Source organism: Aotus nancymaae, unplaced genomic scaffold (assembly GCF_030222135.1).
Source record: "Aotus nancymaae isolate 86718 unplaced genomic scaffold, 86718_ANA_hifiasm-v0.15.2.pri h1tg000046l, whole genome shotgun sequence".
Lineage (NCBI taxonomy): Eukaryota > Metazoa > Chordata > Mammalia > Primates > Aotidae > Aotus > Aotus nancymaae.
This window is the reverse complement of record NW_026988460.1, coordinates 22,166,004-22,191,883: the sequence shown is the minus strand read 5'-3', so window position 1 is coordinate 22,191,883 and position 25,880 is coordinate 22,166,004. Positions and strand designations below refer to the sequence as shown.

General features: G+C 48.7%; 2 protein-coding genes across 3 annotated transcripts; both read left to right on the top strand.

Moving 5' to 3' along the window:
- The first annotated feature begins 236 nt into the window (after window positions 1-236).
- JAGN1 (jagunal homolog 1) lies at window positions 237-11,225 on the top strand. Of its 2 annotated transcripts, XM_064362009.1 has the most exons (4): window positions 237-414; window positions 2,200-2,311; window positions 3,832-4,070; window positions 4,438-11,225. In XM_064362009.1, exons 1-4 carry the CDS (start codon window positions 326-328, stop codon window positions 4,460-4,462), a joined length of 465 nt encoding a protein of 154 aa, XP_064218079.1. In that variant the 5' UTR covers window positions 237-325; the 3' UTR covers window positions 4,463-11,225. The 2 variants fall into 2 exon arrangements, with proteins under 2 accessions (XP_064218079.1, XP_064218078.1); XM_064362008.1 differs by having other exon boundaries at window positions 2,200-2,823; window positions 3,832-11,225.
- Window positions 10,780-25,828, top strand: IL17RE (interleukin 17 receptor E). Its single transcript, XM_064362143.1, has 16 exons — window positions 10,780-10,828; window positions 11,780-11,923; window positions 12,630-12,803; window positions 15,117-15,214; window positions 15,461-15,620; window positions 15,714-15,853; window positions 17,269-17,337; window positions 18,243-18,309; window positions 19,865-20,040; window positions 20,133-20,180; window positions 20,261-20,306; window positions 20,449-20,603; window positions 23,144-23,212; window positions 23,766-23,817; window positions 23,896-23,994; window positions 24,446-25,828. Exons 1-16 carry the CDS (start codon window positions 10,780-10,782, stop codon window positions 25,000-25,002), a joined length of 2,103 nt encoding a protein of 700 aa, XP_064218213.1. The 3' UTR covers window positions 25,003-25,828.
- The last annotated feature ends 52 nt before the right edge of the window (window positions 25,829-25,880 follow it).

Sequence of the window (25,880 nt, the reverse complement as noted above, 5' to 3'; positions counted from 1 at the left end):
TATTACAGATTAAGAAAGTAGAAGAGTTCGAGCGGCCTCCCGGCGCCAGCAAAAACAAGCCAAAGCTAAGGATTAATTTCCTGCGCGCTCCACCTGAGGCCGGGGCTGGGCGGGATGGGGCCGAGAGAACGAGGGTGCCTGCGCGGGGAGGAGTGATCACAGAGTCGGTCCTCCAGAGACAGAGAGGCCGGAAGTGCTTTTTGTCGAGCCGCGCGGTTTTTGGGCGGCTACGCTGAGGCGGAGTGTATCGGGTCCGCTGGCTTCTTGGCGCTGTTGTTTCGGTAGCAGGTCCTCGTGAGGGGTTCGGGGGTTCTGGGCGGGCACAATGGCGTCTCGGGCAGGCCCGCGAGCGGCCGGCACCGACGGCAGCGACTTTGAGCACCGGGAGCACGTCGCCATGCACTACCAGATGAGGTATGAAGTGAGGCGAGGAGCACGGAGGCCTTCTCCCCTGCAGGAACCTGCGGGGCCTGGGAACGACGCCGCCCGGCCTCAGGGTCTTGCTCCCCAGTCAGTCCCTACACACCTGCCAAGTCCCCTCCTCCCGTGACGGCTTCGGGCCTGTCCCCAATCCTGGAAAGCCCCATCGCCCCCGCGAGCTCCACCCCTTGATCCGCCCGGTGCCTTGAGGGGATCTAGCCCCGCGTGGGCTCCCAAGTCACGTCGATGCTGGCCCCGCTGTGTCACCTTCGAAACCGAATGTCTAATTTGAGCCTAAGCTTCCTCATCTGCAAAGGGAGAGAATAATCTGCCTTTTAGGTTTTGGTGAAAGAGTAATCAGTAATTCGTGTGAAGAAAGTAGCATAAGGCCTACCACGTAATATATGGTAGGTGTATTTTGGGCCGTTTGGGGGAATATAGACAGTAAAAGGCAGCCTTTCCTAAAGATGCCTTGCCTAAAATGAATTTTATAAACACTCCCATGTAAGGGGTATTTCTACATTCGATTACTAGTTCGACAAATATTATTGAGCTTCCAGCCATCATACACTGTGTTAGACACTAGGCTATAATAGAGGGCAGAAGCAGACATGGTCTTTGTATGCATATACCTTCAATAAACAGTTTTATTTAAAAAAAAACAAAAACAAAAACGAAAAAACTGTTCTCTGCCTTCATGGAGCTTGAAGTCTAGGGGTGACTGGGTTTTTTTTTTTTTTTTTCCACCTGTCCACATTTTCTACAGTAAATGTTTTTAAATAAAAATTTTAAAATTTTTACTTCCTTAAATCCATTTATCTCTCCCAGAATGTTCACATCTTTCTCTCCGAGTTTTGAAGAATGATAAGCTCTTTGAACCCTCATTTCCTTCACATCTCTAGGCTCCAGGGGAAGGGGGCCTCACAACTTAAGCAGGTGTTCTCATGCTAGCCCAGAGCAGAAACATTGCCCTTAGGGTTATGAGGAGGATACATTTGGGACCTGAGAGAATTAGAAGAATAAGATAAGTATGTACTTCCTTTAGATGAAAAATCTAGCTGGAGAAGTATGGGCAGGCTGAGTACCTTTCCTCTCTGCCAATACATTCTCCCTCCAGGCTTTAATCCTGTGGTGCAGTCAGAGTCATCTTGCTAAACACAACTCTGAGTTCCTCTTCTGCCATTTTGTTATTATTATTATTATTATTTTTTTTTATAGAGTTGGGGTCTCATTTTGTTGCCAGGCTGGTCTCAGACTCCTGGGCTCAAGCAGTCCTGCCTCAGCCTCCCAAAGTGCTTGGATTACAGTTGTGAGCCACCATGCCTGGTCTCTTCTGCCTTTAAACTAACTCTTTCATAGTCTTTGAGACTTCATTTCCCACTACTCTCCTACAATGTGTTCTTGCCACACGTAACCACTTGCTTTCCTGGAACACAAATACTTTTGCCTTTTTGCTTGTGTGCTCCTGCATGGAATGCCCATCTTCACTCATTCCTGAGCCTAGTTCAAATACCACCTGCCTCTAGATAGCTATTTCTGACATTCCATCCCAGACAGAGTTGATGCCTCCTTCCTGTGTTCCCATATATCTTGGAACATATATTTACCAGAACTTTTTCACTTCATTTTCTAATTAGTTTTTTCCTCCTCTGTTCTTTGTGCCCGGCTTCTAGGCTGCTTTATTCAAATTTGTATCCCAGTGTCCAGTACAGTTGCCTGGCATATAGTTGGTGGTGAGAAAAATTTGAAAGGTACTTCTCCCTCTGCTCTGCCCCACAGTGTGACCCTCAAGTATGAAATCAAGAAGCTGATCTACGTACATCTGGTCATATGGCTGCTGCTGGTTGCCAAGATGAGTGTGGGACACCTCAGGCTCTTGTCACATCATCAGGTGGCCATGCCCTATCAGTGGGAATACCCGTATTTGCTGAGCATTTTGCCCTGTCTTTTGGGCCTTCTCTCCTTTCCTCGCAACAACATTAGCTACCTGGTGCTCTCCATGATCAGCATGGGGCTCTTTTCCATTGCTCCTCTCATTTATGGCAGCATGGAGATGTTCCCTGCTGCACAGCAGCTCTACCGCCATGGCAAGGCCTACCGTTTCCTCTTTGGTTTTTCTGCCATCTCCATCATGTACCTGGTGTTGGTGTTGGCAGTCCAAGTGCATGCCTGGCAGTTGTACTACAGCAAGAAGCTCCTAGACTCTTGGTTCACCAGCACACAGGAGAAGAAGCGTAAATGAAGCCCAATGGACTGCTCTTAGGGGTGAAGCCTGGACCTCATTGAACGAAGGGACAGGAATAGAGCGGTTCTAAAATCCCTTCTGGTGATTTTAGCAGCTGTGATGTTGGTACCTGGTACAGACGAGGCCAAAGTTCTGGAAAGCTGTTGCAATCTGCTGAGGTGGCAAAACTAATTTATTCCTGATTGGCTAGAACTGGGTGACCAACAGCTGTGAAACAAACTTCAGCTGTTTGAAGTTGGGGCGTTTCGAGGTTTTTCTTTAAGAATGAGCTTCATCCTTGCTTCCTCTCAGTCATTCTCCCCATTTCCAGCCATTACCCCTTAGCCACCAAGACTGAAGGAAATAGGGAATAAATCAAATTCCTCATCTGTAGGTCATGGGTCAGGAAGCGGTTGGGAAGCTGCTCCCCCTCCGGGCTGTGGTCTCTTCTGCAAACCATTTTAATTAAAAATCTCAATAAAGATGGCCCTCTCGACACTGTGCCTTGTGTTTGGTGCTTGATAGAGTGTGAAAGGTGTGGCCTTAGACACTACAAGATGATGGATAAAAGCTGAGAAACCTAGCAGTGGCCATAGAAGTAGATTGGGCATGGGGAACCTAAGTCATAGTTCTAACCTACAGCTGATTAGTAAGAACTACCATGGGCCAGACATTTAATCTCTCCATCTATGAAATGGTCCATTCTCATTTATCTAGCTTAGGTTATGGGCTCTTCTTTTAGTTGGATATTCACATTTACCATTCAGTGTTAACTGGGTATTAGTTAATGAGTCTGCTACTGTATAATGGCAATCAAAAGAATTTTAAAGTACCTCTGTTTATGGGGAGTTTATAATCTAGTAGAAACTTGTTATTCATGTGAAACCTGTGAACGTAATATCTAATGATGTGGAGCAAGTACATTAAAGACAGGGAGAGATCTGTGATTAAACTAAAGGTCCTTTCACACCTAAAATTCGGACGCACAGTATTTATTGCATGGAAGGTATGTATCTCTTTGCACTTGATTTTATTGTGTCTGGATGATGCCCAGATCTCTAATTGCGGAGCTCTGCCCTCTCCAGAGTTGTAGTCATTATTTTGTTCTATAAACATTATGTATGTACCTAGTGACTATTACTGAGTCACTTTTTTTTTTAAGGCAGGATTTTATTTCCCTCATCCAGGCTGGAATGCAGTGGTGCCATCTCAGCTCACTTCTACATACCAGGTTCAAGAAATTCTGCCTTGGCCTCTCAAAGTGCTTGGATTACAGTCGTGACCGTCGTGCCTGGCTGACAGTACTTGCAACTCTAAAACCTCTTCCTCTAGATGTCATAATTATCATCTCAAAATCAGTATGTCCCAAACAGACCTTCGCCTTTCTGCCTCATACCCATTCCTCTTCCTGCATCCCTGTATTCGAGTGAGTATACCAAGAGTACAGCTCTGGATCATCTGTTCCATGATCATTAAGTCCCTACTATGATCTGTGGTACAATTTAAATGCCTTAAGCTCTGAGATTTCCAAAGTGGTCCCAATCCATCAGTCCTGCATTATTTCCTAATACTTCCAGTCTCACACTGTCTTAGTCAACTAAACCGCTTATGGATCCCCATGTAGGTTTCATGGTTTCCCAGTTTCCTTTGCTTAAAGATTTCCCTTTTCTGTTTTTACATTGCTTTATTAATTATCCCTTCAGACCCAGTTAATATGTTAATTCTTGAGCTTTCTGGTTCCTTCAAGGAACGTGAATTCTAAGTTCGTTTTTTTTTTTTTCTTTCTGAGACAGAGTCTCCCTCTGTCACCCAGGCTAGAGTGCAGTGGCGTGATCTCAGCTCAATGCGACCTCTCCCAGGTTCAAGCAATTCTCCTACTTCAGCCTCCTGAAGAGCTGGGTCTGCAGGCACGTGCCACCACACCTGGCTAACTTTTGTATTTTTCGTAGAGACGGGGTTTTACCATGATAGCCAGGATGGTCTTTATCTCCTGACGCCGTGATCTGCCCGCCTCATGATTAAAGGCATGAGCCACCACGCCCAGCTTTTGAGTTCTTATTTTACTGATTTTAGGTACTGCACAAGAGGTGTGAAAAACACATGCAATTCTTTTTAATTTTTTTTTTTTTTTTTTGAGACAGAGTCTTGTTCTGTTCCCCAGGCTGAAGTGCAGTGGGATGATCAGGGCTCACTGCAACTTTCCCTCCCATGTTCAAGTGATTCTCCTGCCTCAGCCTCCTGAATAGCTGGGAGTGGTACCATGCCTGCCTGATTTTTGTATTCTTAGTAGAGACAGGACCTTACCATGTTGGCCAGGCCGGTCTCGAACTCCTGACCTCAGGTGATCTTCCTGCCTCATCCTCTCAGAGTGCTGGAATTACAGGCCTGAGTCACTGTGCCTGGCCTCACATGCATTCTTGACAGAATTATTGTAAACTAAAGTCAGGGTGTATTTCACAGAGGATAAAACCAAACTGAAGTAGAGTTGAAATTTGGAGAGCAGAAGTTGATGGAAATGTATGGATAACGGAGTCAGTATGTACACGAGCCACAGATTGCTCATTTTTAAAGAATTGGGATGCAAATAGTTTGAAATTTCTTTGGTTACTGGAATGGTAATTTTTTTTTTTTTTGGAGATGGAGTTTCACTCTTGCTGCCCAGGCTGGAGTGCAATGGCGTGATCTTAACTCACTACAGCCTCCGCCTCCCGGATTCAAGCCATTCTCCTGCCTCAGCCTCCCAAGCAGCTGGGATTACAGGCATGTGCCACCACGCCTGGCTAATTTTTTGTATTTTTAGTAGAGATGGAGTTTCTCCATGTTGGTCAGGCTGGTCTTGAACTCTGACCTCAGATGATCTGCCTACCTCAGCCTCTCAAAGTGCTGGGATTACAGGCGTGAGCCACCACGCCCAGCTGGAATAGTACTTAATGGATTTAGAGTACTGTCAAAGACCCATTATGAAAATTATTGTCAACAATGCAAACCACACCCAAAATCATTTGGTTTATGTTAGTTTTCTGCTTCTTAGGTTGTTGGAATTCTCCTTTTACTATTACTTTTTCCTGCTTCATGGTTGTAGTGTTCCCTGAAGCAAACAAGATTCCCTTATTGGATCTTGATTTAATAGAAAGAACATTATTTGAATCAGAAGACATGTTCAAGTACCAATGCAACTACCAATCATGGGACTAAAATCAGCCCTCCGTATTTCATGGATTGTTTTAAAGATCAAATAAGGTGGCTGGGCGCAGTGGCTCATACCTGTAATCACAGCACTTTGGAAGGCTGAGGCAGGCTAATCACCTGAGGTTAGGAATTTGAGACCAGTCAGGCCAACATGGTGAAACCCTGTCTCCACTAAAAATACAAATATTAGCTGGGCATGGTGGTAGGTGCCTGTAATTCCAGCTGCCTCTGGAGGCTGAGGCAGGAGAATCGCTTGAACCCAGGAGGCAGCGGTTGCAGTGAGCCAAGATTGTGCCATTGCACTCCAGCCTGGGCAACAGAGCAAGATTCTGTCTAAAAAAAAAAAAAAAGATCAAATAAGGTGAAATATTGTGAAAGTGCTTTATGAACTGTGTAGTATTATACAAATGTGAAAGATGGTTATTTCCTGATATTTATAGGACTAGAGAATATAGGAGTTGAAGGGACTATTAGAGATCATCAAGGCAATGTGGTATAGTAGAATGAACAGTTTCCTTTTTTTTTTGAGACACAGTCTGTCACCCAGGCTGTGCAGTGGCACAATCTAAGCTCACTGCAATGTCTGCTCACACCCGGCAAATTTTTGTAGAGAAGGGGTTTCACCATGTTGGCCAGGCTGGTCTCAAACTCCTTACCTTAAGTGATCCGCCCACCTCATCCTCCCAAAGTGCTGTGATTACAGGCATGAGCCACTGTGCCCGGCCAACAGTTTCTGATGTTAGACTGACAACATAGATGTGAATTCCAGCCAGACATTTTACTGACTTTTGCCTTGAGCAAGACACCTGAGCCTCTGTTTTTAATCTGACACATGGGCATCATTTTAGCTACCCCCAGGGTTGTTTTGAGGCTTAGATAGATAATTGTATGAACAGGCTAGTACATAGTTGGGGTTTAATAAGTAACAATGCCTTCCCTTGATGAGCAGTGTTGACTACCTCACTAAGACTGGGGAGTCTGTACCTCTCAGCAATAATTTCTTGCCTCAGAATTCTGGAGGTTGGCCGGGGGTGGTGGCTCACACCTGTAATTCCAGCACTTTGGGAAGCCAAGGCAGGTGGATCACCTGAGGTTGGGGGTTCAAGACCAGCCTGACCAACATGGAGAAACCCTGTCTCTACCAAAAATACAAAAATTACCCGGGCATGGTGACACATGCCTGTAATCCCAGCTACTCAGGTAGCTGAGGCAGGAGAATCGCTTGAACCCAGGAGGCAGAGGTTGCAGTGAGCCGAGATTGTGCCATTGCACTCCATCCTGGGTGACAGAGCGAGACTCTGTCTCAAAAAAAAAAAAATTTCTGGAAGTTGATCCTTCTGGAAGAGCAGATGTAAAGAAGGGATACTTGCCCACTATTGGTTTACATCGATCTAATTGGTGGGCCTTCCTGCCCAGGGTTCCCTGTGGGTGAACAGAGTTGTCCCAGGAGACATTAGAAATTGGCCATTACAGAAAGAACCTGGAGCTACTGCTCCATGGTCTGACCAGAGTTCATGCACAGATAAGGCTGTGACAAGAAAAACAGCTGCCCAAGGTCCCCACAGTGCACTGTATCCTAAGCATGTTCAGGGGCCTGCCAGGACTTCCTGAGCTCCCAACTTTGTCCCTAAGTAAAGGCTATTAAGCATGAAGTCTTGGTCAGCTCATTTTGACACAAACTACAGCTGATTCAGGCCTTACCACCTGCCAATAAGACAGGGCCCTACAACACACCTTTGTTGCCTTTTCTCCAATTGGCCACCACCTATTCCAGCCACAGTTACTCCTCCCTTATTGACACTTGCCAAACAATCCCAACTCTCCTACAAATCTAACCACTGGTAACTCATGATTATAAGATCTACTTTCCTTTCTTTCCAACAATTTCAGTTTCTTTCTTTACATTGTTAACCCTGCCAATTGTATCGCACTGCTTAGTACTTTCTGAGAACTACGTGGTCCAGAAACCCTCTGATCTCCCTAAATAGTGTGTTCTGGCAGAAAGGGCCAGGAAGACATAGTGGTAAGTCCCAGATGAGAAAAGTGAGGCTCAGAGAAGAATAATTGACAGGGGTGGGAACCCAAGTCTTCTGGTCCATCCTCTTAGGACACCATCTCTTAGGCCTCCTATTTCTGAACTTCTCATAGTGCTGCAGCGCTCAGCACTCTCTGATCTGTTGGCAGGCTGACTGGTAGATTTGGCAGCCATTTTCCTCCACTGACTCCAGGGAAAGTACTTGCATGCCTTCTGGGGGCTTCCACCAACACAGGTGTGAAGTGTGTTTATGCATGTGTGTGTGTGTGTGTGTGTAGGAGACAGAGACAGGGCGTGTGTGTGCACAAGGGTGCATGTCAGCCACACTGACAGGCTTCCAGCTAGCTCTGGAAGGGACATTTTTTTGCACCTCACAGTGTCCTCTTGCAGGTAGGATGCCTGGGGGGCAGGGTAGCAGGTAGGGAGGGTCAGAGGAAAGGCTTTTTCCAGTCTCACTCAGACCTAAAACTCATTCTGGCTTTACCTAACCATGATGCAAGCTGCCTGAGTGTGACAATGTGAGGAGGAACTCCAGAACATAGGAGAGAGATCAGCAAGTGAGGGGCTGACTTCAGCTCTTAGCTGTGTTTGGACTTAACCTAATCTTCCTATTTCCCAGTCTGTAAAATGGGGTAATAAGACTGAACTCAAGGGTTGTAGTACAAATAAAATAAACTGGGCAAAATGCATGACCCAGAGCCTGATAGTAGGATTTCAGCAAATGATCCCATCCCTCCCCATCCCTAGGTTGTGCCAGAATTCACCCCTGTGCTTCTTATCTTAAATACTTTTTGGAACAGTGTCCACAATAAATAAACCAGCAAGACAATAAATAAAATGCACACCTCCTTTGCTTTCCCCCCATTTCTTCCTCACCTTTATTCCTTTTACTTTTCTAGTGGGTCCTGGAATGCTGTTTTTCTTCCCTTTCTTTCCTCTTTCCCTCTCTCTTCTCCTCCTGTCCTCCCTCCCTTCTTCCCTCCCTCCCTTTCTTCCTTCTTCCCTCCCTCCCTTTCTTCCTTCTTCCCTCCCTCCCTTCCTTCCTTCTCCATTTCTTTCTTGTCTTTATTTCTTTTCTGCTTTTCCTCCTATAGCTTAACCAGGAGAAATTAACCAATATTTTCTCTGTGAGAGATCAGAAGTTAAGAGTTAAGAAGAAGGATTGTTTTAGAATAGAACCAAGTTTCTCACTTCATCCCTCCAGCATTAGAAAAACTCATTGGCCAGGCACAGTGGCTCACAACTGTAATCCCAGCACTCTGGGAAGCAGAGGCAGGAGAATTGCTAGAGGCCAGGAGTTGGGAGACCAGCCTGAGCATCATAGCCAGAGCCTGTAGCCAGGAAAAATGGCATGTGCCTGTGAAAGGCAGATTCACTTGAGCCCTGGAGGTGGAGGCTGCAGTAAGTGGTGATTATGCCATTGTCCTCCAGCTTGGGTGATAGAATGAGACTCTGTCTCAAGAAAAAAAAAAGAAAGAAAAAGAAAAAAACATAATTTATATAGCTCTAAACCACTGTGTTAGGTAGAATTTGGGGGAAGGCTCCCTAACCTATACTTGGTATGTCAAGCCACCCTTTCCTCCCTTCAGATCTTACTGTTTTATTTGCAGAGATTGGCTTCAAGGCCAAAAAGCAATACTGTGTTAGGGTCTATGTCAGGCAGACTGTTGCCAGGGCAAAGGAGGATGAGGCCATGGGAGGGGGGACCATAGGATGATAGAGAATTGGGACTAGGCACAGCAGCTCATGCCTGTAATCCTAGCACTTTGAAAGGTTGAGGCAGGTGGATTACTTGAGGCCAAGAGTTCAAGACCAGCCTACCCAACATGGCAAAACCCTGTCTCTACTAAAAATACAAAAATTAGCCAGGCATAGTGGTGCACAACTGTAATCCCAGCTACTCAGAAGGCTGAGGCACAAGAATCACTTGAACCTGGGAGGCGGAAGTTGCGGTGAGCCAAGATTGCACCACTGCACTCCATCCTGGATGACAGAGCGAGACTATCTCAAAAGAAAAAAGTCCTGGCACTCTGATTCATGCCTGTAATCCCAGCACTTTGGGAGGCCAAGGCAGGCTCAGATTACCTTAGGTCAGGAGTTCGGGACCAGCCTGGCCAACATGGTGAAACCCCGTCTCTACTAAAAATAGAAAAATTAGCCTGGTGTGGTGACGCACAGCTGTAGTCCCAGCTACTTGGGAGGCTGAGGTGGGAGAATTGTTTGAACTTGGGAGGCAGAGGTTGGACTGACCCGAGATTGTGCCAGTGCACTCTACCCTGGGTGGCAGAGTGAGACTCCATCTCAAAAGAAAAAAAAAAAAAGAATTGAGTTGCGAGGGCCTAGCAAAAGTGGAGCTCCCTGGGCTATAGACTTTGACCTTGACAAAGTCATTATCAGTCTGCTTCCTTATCTCTCTTTTTATGAAATGAAAACAATAATTATCACCTGTCTCACAAAGTAGGGTTAGAAGGATTAAATATGAAAGTGGTTTGTGAAGTGTGAAACAGATAAACTACGTAGTTGAAATGTATCGTGACATTTATTCAGTTACACAGCACATACTTCATGATATCCACTGCTAGGCTTGGAGAAACATAAAGAATAAGTTTTTATCCTTCCATGAACTCAAAAGCTAGAGGATATTTTTAGGATAATATGTAGGATGCAGCCTTCAGACAATGAACCTAAAGACTGGCATAGAATTGGCCAAAAGCAGGCTGGGGTTAGGCTACTGAAAGGTGGTCTAGATTGAGTTACAGGGGGACAATAACAATATCAAGATGCCTTGACCTGGTAGATGTGCCCCAAACTTTTTTTCCAGTGTGTGTGTTACCAAGGTGAGGGCTGAAACAGTTCAAATGCTCCATGAGGGGGAGGAAGCTGTGGGATGATGGGGAGGGTTCCCACAAAGATGGAGCCTCGTCAGCCTTTCTCCAGCACCGGAAACCGCAGGAAACCAGGTCAGTGCATGGGGCCCACTCCCTCTGCTCCAGGGCTCAGCTATGAGTTCTGGGGCTTCCTGATCAGGCTGTGTGACTAGTAGGTCCTTGAAGCTAGAGGCCCCTTTGGTATGGAGCCCTTTGCCTAGAAGAGCTAGACCTGGCTCATGGGTAGAGAGAGCTCGGTTATAGTCCTGAGAGTTAACCAGGTGGGAAGCCACGATACATATGGGGTTCACGTGCATTCTAGAGTGCTTTCTTTCTCCCCTCTCTAAATGGTGCCTCAGTCACCTCTGTATCTCTAGCACCCAGAGATCTGTTAATTCTCTAAGTAAAGGGATTAAGCTCATGTCCGTGGGAGACACAAGTTCAGGAGTGTGCTGATGGGTGGGTCAAATCTGCAGTGTGTTTCAGGAGTAGGAGGGGGCTAAGAAATGGGTGAGCCCCCCAACTTGATGCTAGCTCCTTTCCTATTACTTCTCAGCCACAGCAGGAGCCCCTTGTCTTTCAGGTGGGGGCAGTAGGGTTTTGCGGGGTACAAGCCTCCTTCAGTCCTTCCACTTGGAGGGGAAGGAATGTGGCCTGGCTGGGTGGTTAGGATTGAGGAGGAGCTTTCGGGCAGGGCGGGGGCAGGGCGGGGCCAGGGCAGGCTCGGGCAAGGGCTCCTGCTGGTTCTGTGTTCTTTGCTGCTGCACAGCAAGGCCCTGCCACCTACCTTCAGGCCATGCAGTCATGTTCCAGGAGCCTTAACTGCATAGAAGCCCATGGGGAGCTCCAGACCAGCAGCCCTGCTCCTGCCTCTCCTGATATTCATTGACCTCTCTGACTCTGCTGGGATTGGCTGTCCCCACCTGCCCCACTGGAACACCCGGGGTCCTCTGGCCTCCCACATGGTAAGGTGCTGCTGCTAGGTAGGGGCACCTGCCTGGCACAGCCATAAAGCTCTCTGCTCCCCTGCCTGCCCTGTGCTAGCTCCCCAGTCCCTGTGCTACCTCCCCAGTCCCTGTGCTCTGGTGACAGCTTCGATGTATCCTCTACATAGTCTCAAAGGGGTAGCCAAGGTCCTTTGTGCTGAAGGCCTGGACAGGGTGGAGCTGGGAAGAAAAGAGCCAGAGGGTATGGGCTATTAGCTATGGGGCTCAGAATTCGCTGATTTGAGGCAAAGAACCCAGGAATGCTCCTTTTGGGAGTCCCTCCTAATAATAGCTCTTTCCTTTCTTTTCTCTGCTGGGCCCTTTGCCTCAGGATGACAGTTTCACTGGTGAGTCGCATTTCCTGCCCCATTGCTCCTCCCCATGCCCACTGTTTTTCCAGATGCCCAGCAAGCCCTCCATTATAATTTTTGGTTCCCAACCTGGGAAGTAGCACAATATCAAGAAAAAAGTTTGGAATCATGACAAGCCTGGATTCACATTGCTGTTCTGCCAGACTCCCATGTGGCCTCACACTGTGCACCTACCCCCTCCGACTCTCAGTTTCTGAGGGGTAGTAGCATGGTAGAAATGATTGTACACTAAAATGTAGTGTTGCTTCTGATCTATAGGGAGGATTAGATGAGAGACATGGGTAAATCTCCAAGCACTCTGTAAATGTTGCTTCCTCCCCTTAACTGGTCCCTCACTTCTATCAGTAATACAACAATAATCCTGTTTTATGGTATGTTATACTTCACAAGACATTTTCCCATGCACTATTTTGATTTTTATAACAGACCTGCTTTATGAATGAGGAATTTGACCCTTAAGACAGGTCCTGTAACCCCCAAAGTCACACTTCCAGGATGTAAGTAACAGAGCTTGGCCTCAAATCCAGCTTGTCTGAGGTAGGAGGAACCTTCTTAGACCCTATCATTTACTTTCCCTTCCATCTTTCCCAGGAAGTGCTGCCCATATCCCTTGCTGCACTTGGTGGGCCTGCTTCTCCACAAAGCGTTGGTGTGCACGAGTCTGGCACTGTTCCCGCTGTTTGTGCCAGCATCTACTGTCAGGTCACTCAGGTATGAGAAACAGCCCCTTGGACCATTCTCAGTGAAGAGATGAATTGGGGACATTCTGAGGGGCCACTTAGGCTGAGGCAAGTGGGACTTACTAGAACAGATATTTTTCTTGTTTTAACCTCAAAAGAGACTTGGATCATCCTAAAATAGCGTGCTATGACAGATATTCACAAGTGCAGTCATACAATTTTGTGAAGGTATTAATTTTTTTCAGCTGAGATTTTTGGAATTAAAAGCTATGAATTTACTGTTATTACCTTCTATTTGTAAAGCAGTATCTTCTTTCTTATTCAACGCTATATTTTAATTGCTCAGCTCAGTGCCTGGTACATACTAAATGCCCTTGCATTCTTAAGAATTGGCAGTTTCTGGGCCAGGCACAGTGGCTCACACCTGTAATCCCAGCACTTTGGGAGGCTAATTCTGGGAAGCGAATGAAACCCCGTCTCTACTAAAGTAAATACAAAAAAATTATCAGGGCATGGTGGCAGGCACCTATAATCCCAGCTGCTTGGGAGGCTGAGGCAGGAGAATCGCTTGAACCCTGGAGGCAGAGGTTGCAGTGAGCCAAAATTATCCCATTGCACTCCAGCCTGGGCAACAAAAGTGAAACTCTGTCTCAAAAAAAAAAAAAAAAAAAAAAAAAGAATTGGCAGTTTCTGGGCTGGGTGTGGTGGTTCACGGCTGTAAACCCAGCACCCTGGGAGGCCAAGGTGGGTAGATCGCTTGAGTCCAGAGACCAGTCTGGCCAACATGGCAAAACTCTATCTCTACAAAAAAATACAAAAATTAGCTGGATGTGATGGTGCACACCTGTAGTCCCAGCTACTTGGGAGGCTGAGGTGGGAGGATTACCTGAACCCAGGAGGCAGAGGTTGCAGTAAGCCAAGATAGTGCCACTGCACTCCAGCCTGGATGACAGAGTGAGACCCTGTGTCAAAAAAAATAAATAAATAAATAAAAAATAATGGGCAGTTTCTAATTTTTCTCATTGTTTGCTGTTAGAAATAATGCTATAGGGCTGGGCACTGTGACTCATGCCTGGTAATCCCAGCACTTTGAGAGGCCGAGGTGGGCAGATCACCTGAGGTCAGGAGTAGGAGTTTGAGACCAGCCTGGCTAACATGGTGAAACCCCATCTCTACTAAAAATACAAAAATTAGCCAGGCATGGTGGCGCATGCCTATAATTTCAGCTACTTGGGAGGCTGAGGCAGGGGAATTCCTTGAACCTAGGAGATGGAGGTTGAAATGAGCTGAGATCACACCATTGCACTCCAGCCTGGGCAACAGAGTGAGACTCTGTTTAAAAAAACAAAAAAAGAAACAATGCTACAGGCCAGGTGTGGTGGCTCACACCTGTAATCCCAATGCTTTGGGAGGCCAAGGCAGGGAGATTACTTGAGTCCAGGAGTTCAGAACCAGCCTGGGCAACATAGTGATACCCTATCTCTATGAAAAAAATGCTTTTTAAAAATTAGCCATGGCCGGGCGCGGTGGCTCAAGCCTGTAATCCCAGCACTTTGGGAGGCCGAGGCGGGTGGATCACGAGGTCAAGAGATCGAGACCATCCTGGTCAACATTGTGAAACCCCGTCTCTACTAATACAAAAAAATTAGCTGGGCATGGTGGCGCGTGCCTGTAATCCCAGCTACTCAGGAAGCTGAGGCAGGAGAATCGCCTGAACCCAGGAGGCGGAGGTTGCGGTGAGCCAAGATCGTGCCATTGCACTCCAGCCTGGGTAACGAGAGTGAAACTCTGTCTCAAAAAAAAAAAAAAAAAAAAAAAATTAGCCATGCATGGTGATGCTTGCCTGTACTCCCAGCTACTTAGGGAGGCCAAGATGGGAGGATCACTTGAGCGCAGGAGTTTGAAACCACCCAGGACAACATAGTTAGACCCTGTCTCAACAACAACAACAAGAAATTTAACTAGCTAGGTGTGGTGGCACATGCCTGTAGTCCCAGCTACTTAGGGTGAGAGGATTGCTTAAGCCCAAGAGTTCAAGACTGCAGTGAGCAATGATTGTGCCACTGCACTCCAGCCTGTGTGACAGAACAAAACCCTATCTCCAAAAAACAAAAAACAAAAAAGAAAAAAATGCTAAAATGAATATCTTTGTATATATCGTTTTTTCAATACTTAAGAAATTAATCCTTTCTTGATTGCATCATAATTTTCAAGACTAAAGAACTTGACACCCTTACCCTCCTTGATTTAAAATGACTTACTATCTAACACTGGGCCACATCTCCAGGTAGGGGAGGGGTAATGGGGGCTAAATAGTAAATATGTCTCCCTGCCCCCCACACAGGTCTTCAGTGGGGCTTCTTCGGCCTCCTGGTGCAGAAATCTAAAAAGTCTTCCACATTCAAGTTCTGTAGGAAACACAAGATCCCAGCACCTGCTCAGGTACTCTCCCTGTCAGTTCCAACCCTACCCAATGCCCCACAGACCTTTGCTTTCTGGCTTCTCATTTGGTTCTCCAGCCATGTGAGAGAGTATGGAGATAAAGTATTCTGTCTATTACACAGCTAGGGAAACTGAGGCCAAAAGAGTTTGAGCAACTTGCCTGTGGTGCCTCAGGTTCCAGAGGCAGAAACAGAAGCCAGGTTTCCCAATTCCTGGCCTGAGACCAACCTTGTTCTCTGCCTTTAGAGGAAGCTGCTGCGTAGTCATCGCCTGTCTGAGAAGAGCCATCACATGTCCATCCCCTCTCCAGATATCTCCCACAAGGGATTTCGCTCTAAAAGGACCCAACCTTCGGATCCAGAGGCATGGAAAAGTCTTCCTAGATTGGAGTCACAAAGGCACAGAGGTGGGGACAGGGTTGGAACAGGAGATGGATTCAGCTGAGTGGTACCGATGCTAAGGTCAAGAGGTAAGGCCACTGAGTCCTTCCTCTCCCCAGGGCCCGAGTTCTCCTTTGATTTGCTGCATGAGGCCAGGGCTATTCGGGTGACTATACCTTCAGGCCCTGAGGTCAGTGTGCGTCTTTGTCACCAGTGGGCACTGCAGTGTGAAGAGCTGAGCAGTCCCTATGATGTCCAGGTATGGCATGACATCCCCCTATAAAAAGCCCGATCACACAGTGCTAGCAAGAGAGGCCACCCATTGTACAAATGGGGAAACTGAGGCCCAGAAAGGGAAGGTAAACTGTCCAAGACCTCCTTACAAGCTGAAGGCTCTATCATTAAGACTTCTTTGGACCTGGCATGGTGGCTTACACCTGTGGTCCCAGCACTTTGGGAGGCCAAGGCAAGAGGATTGCTTGAAGCCAGGAGTGTAAGACTAGCTTGACAACATAGTGAAATCCTGCTGCTACATTGAAAAAAAAAATTTTTAAAGAAAGAATTCCTTGGACTAGACAGAAAAGGCAGAGGGCCTTGTCACCTGTAAGAAAAGGAAAGGGAGGCAGAGACCTGGAGCAGCCATGAATGACCATAAATGAGCAGAGAAATTAGTATGGTATTTACCCCCAGTGAGAGGATCCTCAGTGTGACTCAGACATTAAGAAGCCTTTTCTTGAGCTTCAAGTTAGTGACAAGTAAGAAAAAGGAATTGTAATTAAAAATTTAAGGCCAGGCACGGTGGCTCATGCCTGTAATCCCAGCACTTTGTGAGGCTGAGGCGGGTAGATCACAAGGTCAAGAGATTGAGACCATCCTGGCCAACATAGTGAAACCCTACCTCTACTAAAAATACAAAAATTAGCTGGGCATGGTGGTGCACACCTATAGTCCCAGCTACTTGGGAGGCTGAGGCAGGAGAATCATTTGAACCCACAACGCAGAGGTTGCAGTGACCCAGGATGGCGCTAGTGCACTCCAGCCTGATGACAGAGCAAGACTCCATCTAAAAAAAAAAATTTTTTTTTTGAAAAGCCTTTTTAGTTCCCCTAAGTGGTTCCCCCAGAGAACATAACAAAATGGTCACATCTGTCTTGGTACCCTTCCATCTCCTTCCCTTTGCTCCTGTCTCTCAGAGAATGAGGTGTCTCCCATTCTCCCAACCTGGGCCCTAACATCCCACCTCAACCTCCCTTTGTCATGAATGCCATTGTATACAGTTGGTACCATTTGCAAGGACTGCTGCTGTACCCCTGAGCCCTCAGCTCGCTACATTTTTATATCAGTGAGGATACTTCATAAGGTCACTGTGATGCTTGCATGGAGTTAATTGATTTAATGCTTCTAGCACCCACCACACTCCTTGGCATATAGTAGGGCCTCAATAAAGGAATGTATTCCCAGTCTCCTTCCCCCCAGCTACACCTAGAGCACCTAGAGCTAATGGTTAGATTACTAAGCAGAGAATCTTTGAGAGGAGATTTCTTAGTACAAGTGTCTCATATAAGAGGGAAAACATGGTGTGTTTTGACCGAGATCCCAGCTCCCTCCTACCCTATCTGTGTGTTATGCTCTTTCTGAGGCATCTTTTGTCTTCCTTTGGTGCTTCATCCACAGAAAATCGTGTCTGGGGGCCACACTGTAGAACTGTCTTATGAATTCCTTCTGCCCTGTCTGTGCATAGAGGTGAGCAAAGGAAAAGGTGTGGGCTGTCCGTGGCTCTGCTCCTAGGCCCCCAAGGTAGTACAGTTGGTCAAGCATATCTCTAGTAAGTCAGGTTTTAAAAGGGCTGGGTGTTACTGGCATGCTTAGGAAGACTGGCGCCAGCTTGGCTGTGAGCCACACACTGGGTCAGAGGTGGAAGGATCCTGCTGAACACTGGACCTTAGGGTGATTCCAACCTCAGCCCCATCCAAACCCAGCTTTCCCTGGCCCAGATATGGCCTCAGCCCACAGAGCCAGAATAGACAGCTATCATCGCTGTGTGTTCTGAGGAGCCAAGGAAGGAGTGTGTGCATGGCCACTGCAAGGTTCTATATGGCCCCAAAAGTCTTGTCCCCTCTAAGCCTCTGTGGCAGTCCTCCTTCTCTCTTTACAAGTCTAAGGAACATAGCAGAAAGTTTTCTTTGGACTAGACAGAAAAGGCAAGGGAGATTGTCACCTGGGAGACCTAAGGGAGGGTGCTGGCAGAGACCTAGAGCCATGAGCAATTACCAGGGTGGACAGCAGGTGGGCATTTGGGTATTCCAGAGTCAGGAGCCGACACAGAGCACTGGGTACCTCGGGGATAGCTGAGAGTAGAGGTCAGAGAAGGCCAAAGCTGAGAAATGTGACTTCAGGATTTCCCTCTTTCTGGGGATAGTTCTCTTTAGGAGGAAGAGGAGTCAGCCCCTCACTTGCTGATCTCTCTCCTATGTTCTGGAGTTCCTCCCCACCCTTGTCCCCACCCCACATTGCCCACCCTGTTCAGTGCCTAGCCTGCTCAAGCAGCTTGTTTCACAATAAGGTAAAGCCGGAATGAGTTTTAGGTCTGAGCGAGATTGGAAAAGCCTTTCCTCTGACCCTTCCCACCTGCTCCCCTGTTCCCCCAGGCATCCTACCTGCAAGAGGACACTGTGAGGCGCAAAAGATGTCCCTTCCAGAGCTGGCCAGAAGCCTGTGAGTGTGGCTAACATGCACCCTTGTGCATGTACACACCCTCTGTCTCTGTCTCCTACACACACACATAAACACCCTTCACACCTGTGTTGGTGGAAGCCCCCAGAAGGTACGCAGGTACTTACCCTGGAGTCAGTGGGGGAAAAGGGCTGCCAAGTCTACCAGTCAGCTTGGCAATAGATCAGAGAGTGCTGAGTGCTGCAGCACTGTTAAGAAGTTTAGAAATATGAGGCCTAGGAGATTCTGGTTTCCTAAGAGGATGGGCCAGAAGACCCGGTTCCCATCCCAGTTCTGTCAGTTGTTCTCTGAGCCTCACTTTCCTCATCTAAAATCTCAATACCTGCTCTGCCTTCAAAGTGTTTGTGAAGCTTGAGTTAAATATTACATGTGAAAGTGGCCATTCATGTCTGAAGTGCTGTATTCAAGTTGTTTTTCTCAAGGAGAGGCAGGACACTCAGACACAAGTGATTGCACAAAGCAGCTTACAGAATTTACAGGGTAGGGTTATAAATAAGGATTAGGCTGTAGGGCAATAACTCAGGAAGGGGAGAAGCTTAAAAAGGGCCATTGTAAGCAGAGAAGGCCTCTTAGGGGGAGTAAGTGGCACCTGAGCTGGGGTCAGAAAAAGAGCAGGATTTGGAAACAGAGATAGGAGGGGTAGGCATTCCTGGTTCTGAGAGGACCCTAAGCAGATTTCAAGTTTGGGGAGAAGCAAGGAGCTGGCCAGAATGTAGACCTGGGAAGGAGAGGAGAGAGACAGCTGGATAGAAAGATAATGAGGCCAGATGCAGTGGCTCACACCTGTAATCCCAGCACTTTGGGAGGCTGAGGCGGGCAGATCATCTTAGGTCAGGAGTTCGAGACCACCCTGGCCAACATGGTGAAACCCCATCTCTACTAAAAATAGAAAAAATTAGCCGGGTGTGGTAGTACATGCCTGTAGTCCCAGCTACTTGGGGGGCCGAGACAGGAGAATCGCTTGAGCTCAGGAGGCGGAGGTTGTAGTGAGTTGAGATCAGGCCACTGCACTCCAGCCTGGGCAACAGAGTGAGAATCTGTCTCAAAAACAAACAAAACAAAACAAAAACAGAAAGATAATGAAAGGGGGCTGGGCATGGTGGCTCACACCTGTAATCCCAGCACTTTGGGAGGCTGAGGCAGGTGGGACACGAGGTCAGGAGTTCGAGACCAGCCTGGCCAACATGGTGAAACCCTGTCTCTACTAAAATTAGAAAAATTAGCTGGGCTTGGTGGAACACGCCTGTAATCTCAGATACTGAGGCATAAGAATTGCTTGAACCTGGGAGGCAGAGGTTGCTATGAGCCTAGATTGGACCACTGCACTCCAGCCTGGGTGACAGAGTGAGACTCTGCCTCAAAAAAAGAAAAGAAAAAGAAAGATAATGAAAGGGATGCTCATTGCTTGAATACCTGTTCAGGCCAGGAATAGTGCTGGTTACTTTTGCAAACATCATCTGCTGACCCCAGGATGTGGGTGGCAAGGTGGGGCTGAAGCAGGGCTGACCCTCACCCACTGACCCTGACACTTTCCCAGATGGCTCAGACTTCTGGAAGTCAGTGCATTTCACTGACTACAGCCAGCACACTCAGATGGTCATGGCCCTGACACTCCGCTGCCCACTGAAGCTGGAAGCTGCCCTCTGCCAGAGGCACAACTGGCACACCGTTTGCAAAGACTTCCCGAATGCCACAGCTCAAGAGTCAGAGGGGGTGAGGATGCCCCCCACCCCCTGCAGGACTAGGGTGGGCAGGGCTGGGGCCCAGGGATTTTCTCCCTGACAAATTCACCTCTCCTCCCACAGTGGTATGTTTTGGAGAAGGTGGACCTGCACCCCCAGCTCTGCTTCAAGGTACGACCATGACTGAGAAAAGATGTGGGGGTCCTGGGTACTGCATGGACTTGCTAAGCTGTGCTTCCTGTATTTCTCAGTTCTCTTTTGGAAACAGCAACCATGTTGAATGCCCCCACCAGACTGGTGAGCCTACAAGGGACCTCTGCCGGGAGCTCCTGCCCCATTTCATTCTCACCAACTGTGACCAAGCTAAACCCTAGCCCAGTCCTGAATTCATCACCTGAAGCCCAGCTCCTATCAACCTTCCCCACCCCGCCCCAAACAGGGTCTCTCACATCCTGGAATGTGAGCATGGATACCCAAGCCCAACAGCTGATCCTTCACTTCTCCTCAAGAACGCATGCCACCTTCAGTGCTGCCTGGAGCCATGAAGACTTGGGGCAGGAGACTTTGGTGCCCCCCGTGTACACTGTCAGCCAGGTATGGCCTCGCCCTTACTAGGTCCTGTTGTTCAGAGCACAGCTCCCAATTTCCTTGTCACCTCATTGAGATAGACCCTGGAAAGTTAGAAACAAAAAAAATCCCTGACTCCTACCATCTGGTTACTTTATTTACATGATCAGCCTTCGTTCAGCTGACTTGCTGACAGTGGGGTCCTCAAGGGAACGGTTTCTAATCCTTTCAGTTTCTGAATTTACAGGAATAACAGAGGCAAGGGACTGGCCCTCCCACATTCAGGTGTTCTCTAACCCAGGGGTCCCCAGTCCCTGAGCTGCAGACCAGTACCCGTCTGTGGCTTGTGAGAAACTGGGCTACACAGCAGGAGGTGAGTGGAGGGTGAGCCGGCATTACTGCCTGAGCTCCGCCTCCTGTCAGATCAGTGGCTGCATTAGATTCTCATAGGAGCACAAACCCTACTGTGAACTGCACATGCAAGGGATCTAGGTTGCGAGCTACTTAAGAGAATCTAATGTCTGATGATCTGAGGTGGTTTCATCCTGAAACCATCCCCCGCCACCCCTGATCCCAACCCCTTCAACCTGTATAAAAATTTTCTTCCATGAAACCAATCCCTGGTGCCAAAAATGTCAGGGACCACTGCTCTAGCCTACCCGAACAACATTTTATATTGATGCCTTCCCTCGAACCCAGCTGTCCACTACCACTGCTCTCCTGCCTCCACGAGGCACCTGTGCAGATGTTCTCCATCCCAGGAGGCAGAGCCCAAGCAGCTGATGGGCTCTTTGCACAATCCTGTAAACTATTGACAGATTTCACCTGTTTTGTGGACTAGGCGCAGTTTATCAGACTATCTATTCCATGTGTCTAATATAAAAACCACAGTCAAATACACCCTCAATACCACAGCACCAAGCTGACTAAGCATGACTAGCTCTTTCCAGTTCTTAAATGCTCACTTGCAACTTATTCGTTTGTTTTACATTGTATGAGCGCTCCCAAGCAGTCAGGTGATAGCAACACAATATGTAAGACTAAGTCATGCTTAAGATGGCCAGGTGCAGTGTCTCACTCCTGTAGTCCCAGCTGAGGCGGGAGAACTGTGTGAGGCCAGGAGTTCGAGGCTGCACTGAGCTATGATCAGCCCCCTGTACTCCAGCCTGAATGACAGCATGAGACTCTGACTCTTAAAAAAAAAAAAAAGTTAATTAAAATTCTATCCAATTCAGGATGCATTGTGCCCACCCTGTAGCAGGCTCTGGGAGATACAAGTATATAGCAGTTAAGGAGCTCACAGATTAATAATACCTGTTACCAATAAATGAATATACATTGTGTTTATTTAAAAAGACATCCATGTGCCTATACCCATCTGATGCTCTCAATAACCCAGTAAAATAAAGATTACTATCCCCCATATAAAAATGAGGAAAGTATTCCAGGTGCAGTGGTTCACACCTGTAATTCCAGCATTTTGGGAGGCTGAGGTAGGCAGATCACCTGAGGTCGGGAGTTTGAGACCAGCCTGGCCAACATGGCATAACCCCATTCTACTAAAAAATACAAAAATTAGCATGGTGGCGTGGTAGCATGCACCAGTAATTGCAGCTATTCAGGAGGCAGAGGCAGGAGAATAGCTTGAACAGGGGAGATGGAAGTTGCAGTGAGCTGAGATTGCGGCACTGCACTCCAGCCTGAGCTACTGGGCAAAACTCTGTCTCAAAAATAAATAAATAAAAATGAGGAAAGTGAAGCTTAGGAAAGAGAGGTAACCTGTCTCCTTGCAAAGACCACCTAGCTAGGGACTACAAAGGCAATAGCTAAGCCTGAACCCAGGTCTCCTGACCTCCAAAACTTACGCTCTTTTTTTTTTTTTTTTTTGAGACAGAATTTCACTCTTGTTGCCCAGGCTGGAGTACAATGGTGTGATCTTGACTCACTGCAACCTCTGCCTCCCAGGCTCAAGTGATTCTTCTGCCTCAGCCTCCCAAGTAGCTGGGATTACAGGCATACGCCATCACGCCCAGCTAATTTTGTATTTTTAGTAGACAGGATTTCTCCATGCTGGTCAGGCTGGTCTGAACTCCCGACCTCAGGTGATCCGCCTGCCTCAGCCTCCCAAAGTGCTGGGATTACAGGCATGAGCCACTGTGCCTGGCAAAACTTACATTCTTTTCAATGATACCTTGTGATACCTCTTCAGCCGTGCAGGAGAGTAAAGTGAGGCAGCAGATAAATTAGCCTCCCTGGTTTGTGAGCCACTAGAGGACAGAGACAATGTCTGTACCCGCCTTTTTTCCTCAGGGCTTGGCACAGAGGACACACTCAGAGTCTGTCTGTTGACAAGTGCTTGACTGCAGCAGGAGCTGAGCTCTGGGAAAGATCAGTGGGAACCAGAGTGGCTGGGGAAACCTTTTTGTCAGAGGTGGCACTTGGCCTAAGCATCGTAGGATGGTGGGGTTGGGGTGTGGTGGGGAGGAACAGCAGGGGCAAAGACTTAAGGCCAGACAGGGCAAGATCCGCCTCCCTGGGGACAGCCTTTCTGCTCTTTGTTTCTACAGGCCCAGGGCTCAAGCCCGGTGACACTAGACCTCATCATTCCCTTCCTGAGGCCAGGGCGCTGTGTCCTGGTAAGAAAACCTACCCTCACTCTACATACAAAGCCCTGGCTTCTACTCCCCTGGTGGCACCCACCCATGGAAAATCCATTCTGCAAAAATGTTTGGTTTGGCCACCACAGTGTTTTAAATCGAAATTGCTTACCACTATTTACCCTGACTATTACTAATAATACCACTATTACGCATATATGAACAAAGCTGGATTTCTGGCTTCTGTTGAAAAATCCGAAAACCTGGTGCTGTATGTCCACATTCTGGCACGGTGACAATGCCTGGAGCTCAGTGCCATCTGATTGCTTCAGTCAGGGCCTGTGCTCTCCAGGTCCTCACAGCAGCCTTGGTCAACTTTAAGTTTACTTTTCGAGTTTGGCCCCTGTCACACTTGAGTTTGCCACCCTTGACCTGTTCTGTGCAAGGCCAGGAGCTGAAACAGACACAAACCCACCCCAGAAGAATTCCCTAGCCAGTGCAACTCCCCTCTCCCCCAGCTCCATGCTTCACTCAGCTCCTCTGGGAGGAGAAGATGCCTGACTCACAGGGGTGTGGGGTTCTGGGCCCTTAGGTGTGGCGATCAGATGTCCAGTTTGCCTGGAAGCACCTCTTGTGTCCGGATGGTAAGTTCTTGGGGAGAGGGAGATAAGAGGGAGGTTGGGCACTGAGGAACTGGGTGGGCCTCACCCTACTTGACTCAGTCTCTAACAGACACCTGGGGCTCTTGATCCTGGCACTGCTGGCCCTCCTCGCCCTACTGGGTGTTGTTCTGGCCTTCACCTGCCGGCACCCACAGTCAGGTAAGCTCACCAAAGTCAGACCTGCCCAGCTCCGGGGCTAGCTGTTCCCTCATCCTCCCCTGTCTGAGCTTTGTGTATTGCACCCAGTCTCTGTTACCCAAGCAGGGAGCCTCTGGTACCCAAGTGGACAGGAATGGTTAAGGTAGGGCAAAGGGCCCCTTGAGCTGATTGTCACTGTATGGAGTCTGTGGACAAAAGGATAGTGGGGAGAAATCCAGCCTGGGCTGTACTTATCCATCCTAGAGCCCTGGCCCTGTCTTTGGAAGGGGCGTCTTTATCTAATTAGCCCAGGGGCACCTATAGTCTAGGGCTGCTTTGTGTACCAACCCCCAGAACAAATAAGGGGTGAAGGCGAGAGGCGAGCACCCTACGGTATCCTGAGAGACTGGGGAGGAGAGGGCTGAGCTGTCCCTCAGCTCGCACCCCTTCATCTGTTCCTCCCTGCCACCAGGCCAGGGCCCAGTACGGCCAGTGCTGCTCCTGCACGCGGCGGACTCTGAGGCTCAGCGGCGCCTGGTGGGAGCGCTGGCTGAACTGCTGCGGGCAGCGCTGGGCGGCGGGCGCGACGTGATCGTGGACCTGTGGGAGGGGAGTCACGTCGCGCGCGTGGGCTCGCTGCCGTGGCTCTGGGCGGCACGGGAGCGCGTGGCACGGGAGCAGGGCACGGTGCTGCTGCTGTGGAGCAGCGCCGGCCTCTGCCCCGCCAGCGACCCCAGCCTCCGCACCGCGCCCTTGCTCGCCCTGCTCCACGCTGCCCCGCGCCCGCTGCTGCTGCTCGCTTACTTCAGTCGCCTCTGCGCCAAAGGTGACATCCCCCAGCCGCTGCGCGCTCTGCCGCGCTACCGCCTGCTACGCGACCTGCCGCGCCTGCTGCGGGCGCTGGACTCGCGGTCTTCCGCGGAAGCCACCAGCTGGGGACTCCTTGGGGTGCGGCAGCGCTGGCGGAGCCGCCTAGAGCTCTGCAGCCGGCTCGAGCGAGAGGTCGCCCAACTCGCAGACCTAGGTTGAGCAGAGCTCCACCGCAGTCCCGGGTGTCTGCGGCCACAACGTAACGGGAACCCCTGAATGAGCCTTCAACCCTGGAATCCTTGGGGTGCCCCAGGGACGACTGGCCTTAAAGCCTTATTCCCTGCCTCCCAGGCCGGAAGTCCCAGCACAGTCCCCGCGAGTGTCCCTCTTCCTCCTCATACTTTCCCTTGACAGAATGCTCCCTAATCCCCGTTCTGATAGGGGAGGGCGGGCTTCCCACTTCCTCTACAGAACTCCAGAAAGAGCAGTGTGCTTATGCTCCAGTCCAGGCTGGAGAGGTTGGACCCGGGGTAGGGGAGGCAGGAGCCATGTCAGTTCTGAAAAGGGAGGGGGGGCGGCGGGGACATATGAGAGAAAACCTCCTTGGGGGCCAGGGAGTCCCTTTCCCACACTGAGGCTTTGCCTAGAGGGAGAGAGGACTCCGGACCTAGGAAAAGAGGCTTTTGGCTCTGGGTGGTCAAGACAGTGGGGACTGGTGATGGGGTAGGTGGGTGCTGGTGGGGGACTAAGATCCGAAAAGATGAATAAAGACAAACAAACATGACAAACTGGAAAACACAATGTGCCTCTCTATTGGGGCTGGGATCCACAGGAGCCTGCCTGGGGGTATGTGTCAGTGTGTGGGTGCAAATCCTCAGTATTCACTGCATGGCATCTATCACATTCTTACAAGCAATGCCTCCAAAAGCAAAGGAGGATGGGGCAATCTCCTTGATCCCTCCAGTGATTCTTCCAAAAGGAGAGAGGAAAACAGAGGCTTTGCCAGGTGGTATGTCCATTGTCACACAACCGGCCCACAGCAACAGCACAGATGGGACCCCTGTCTGCCAGGCTCTGGGTCCTGGGTTCCTTCTAGC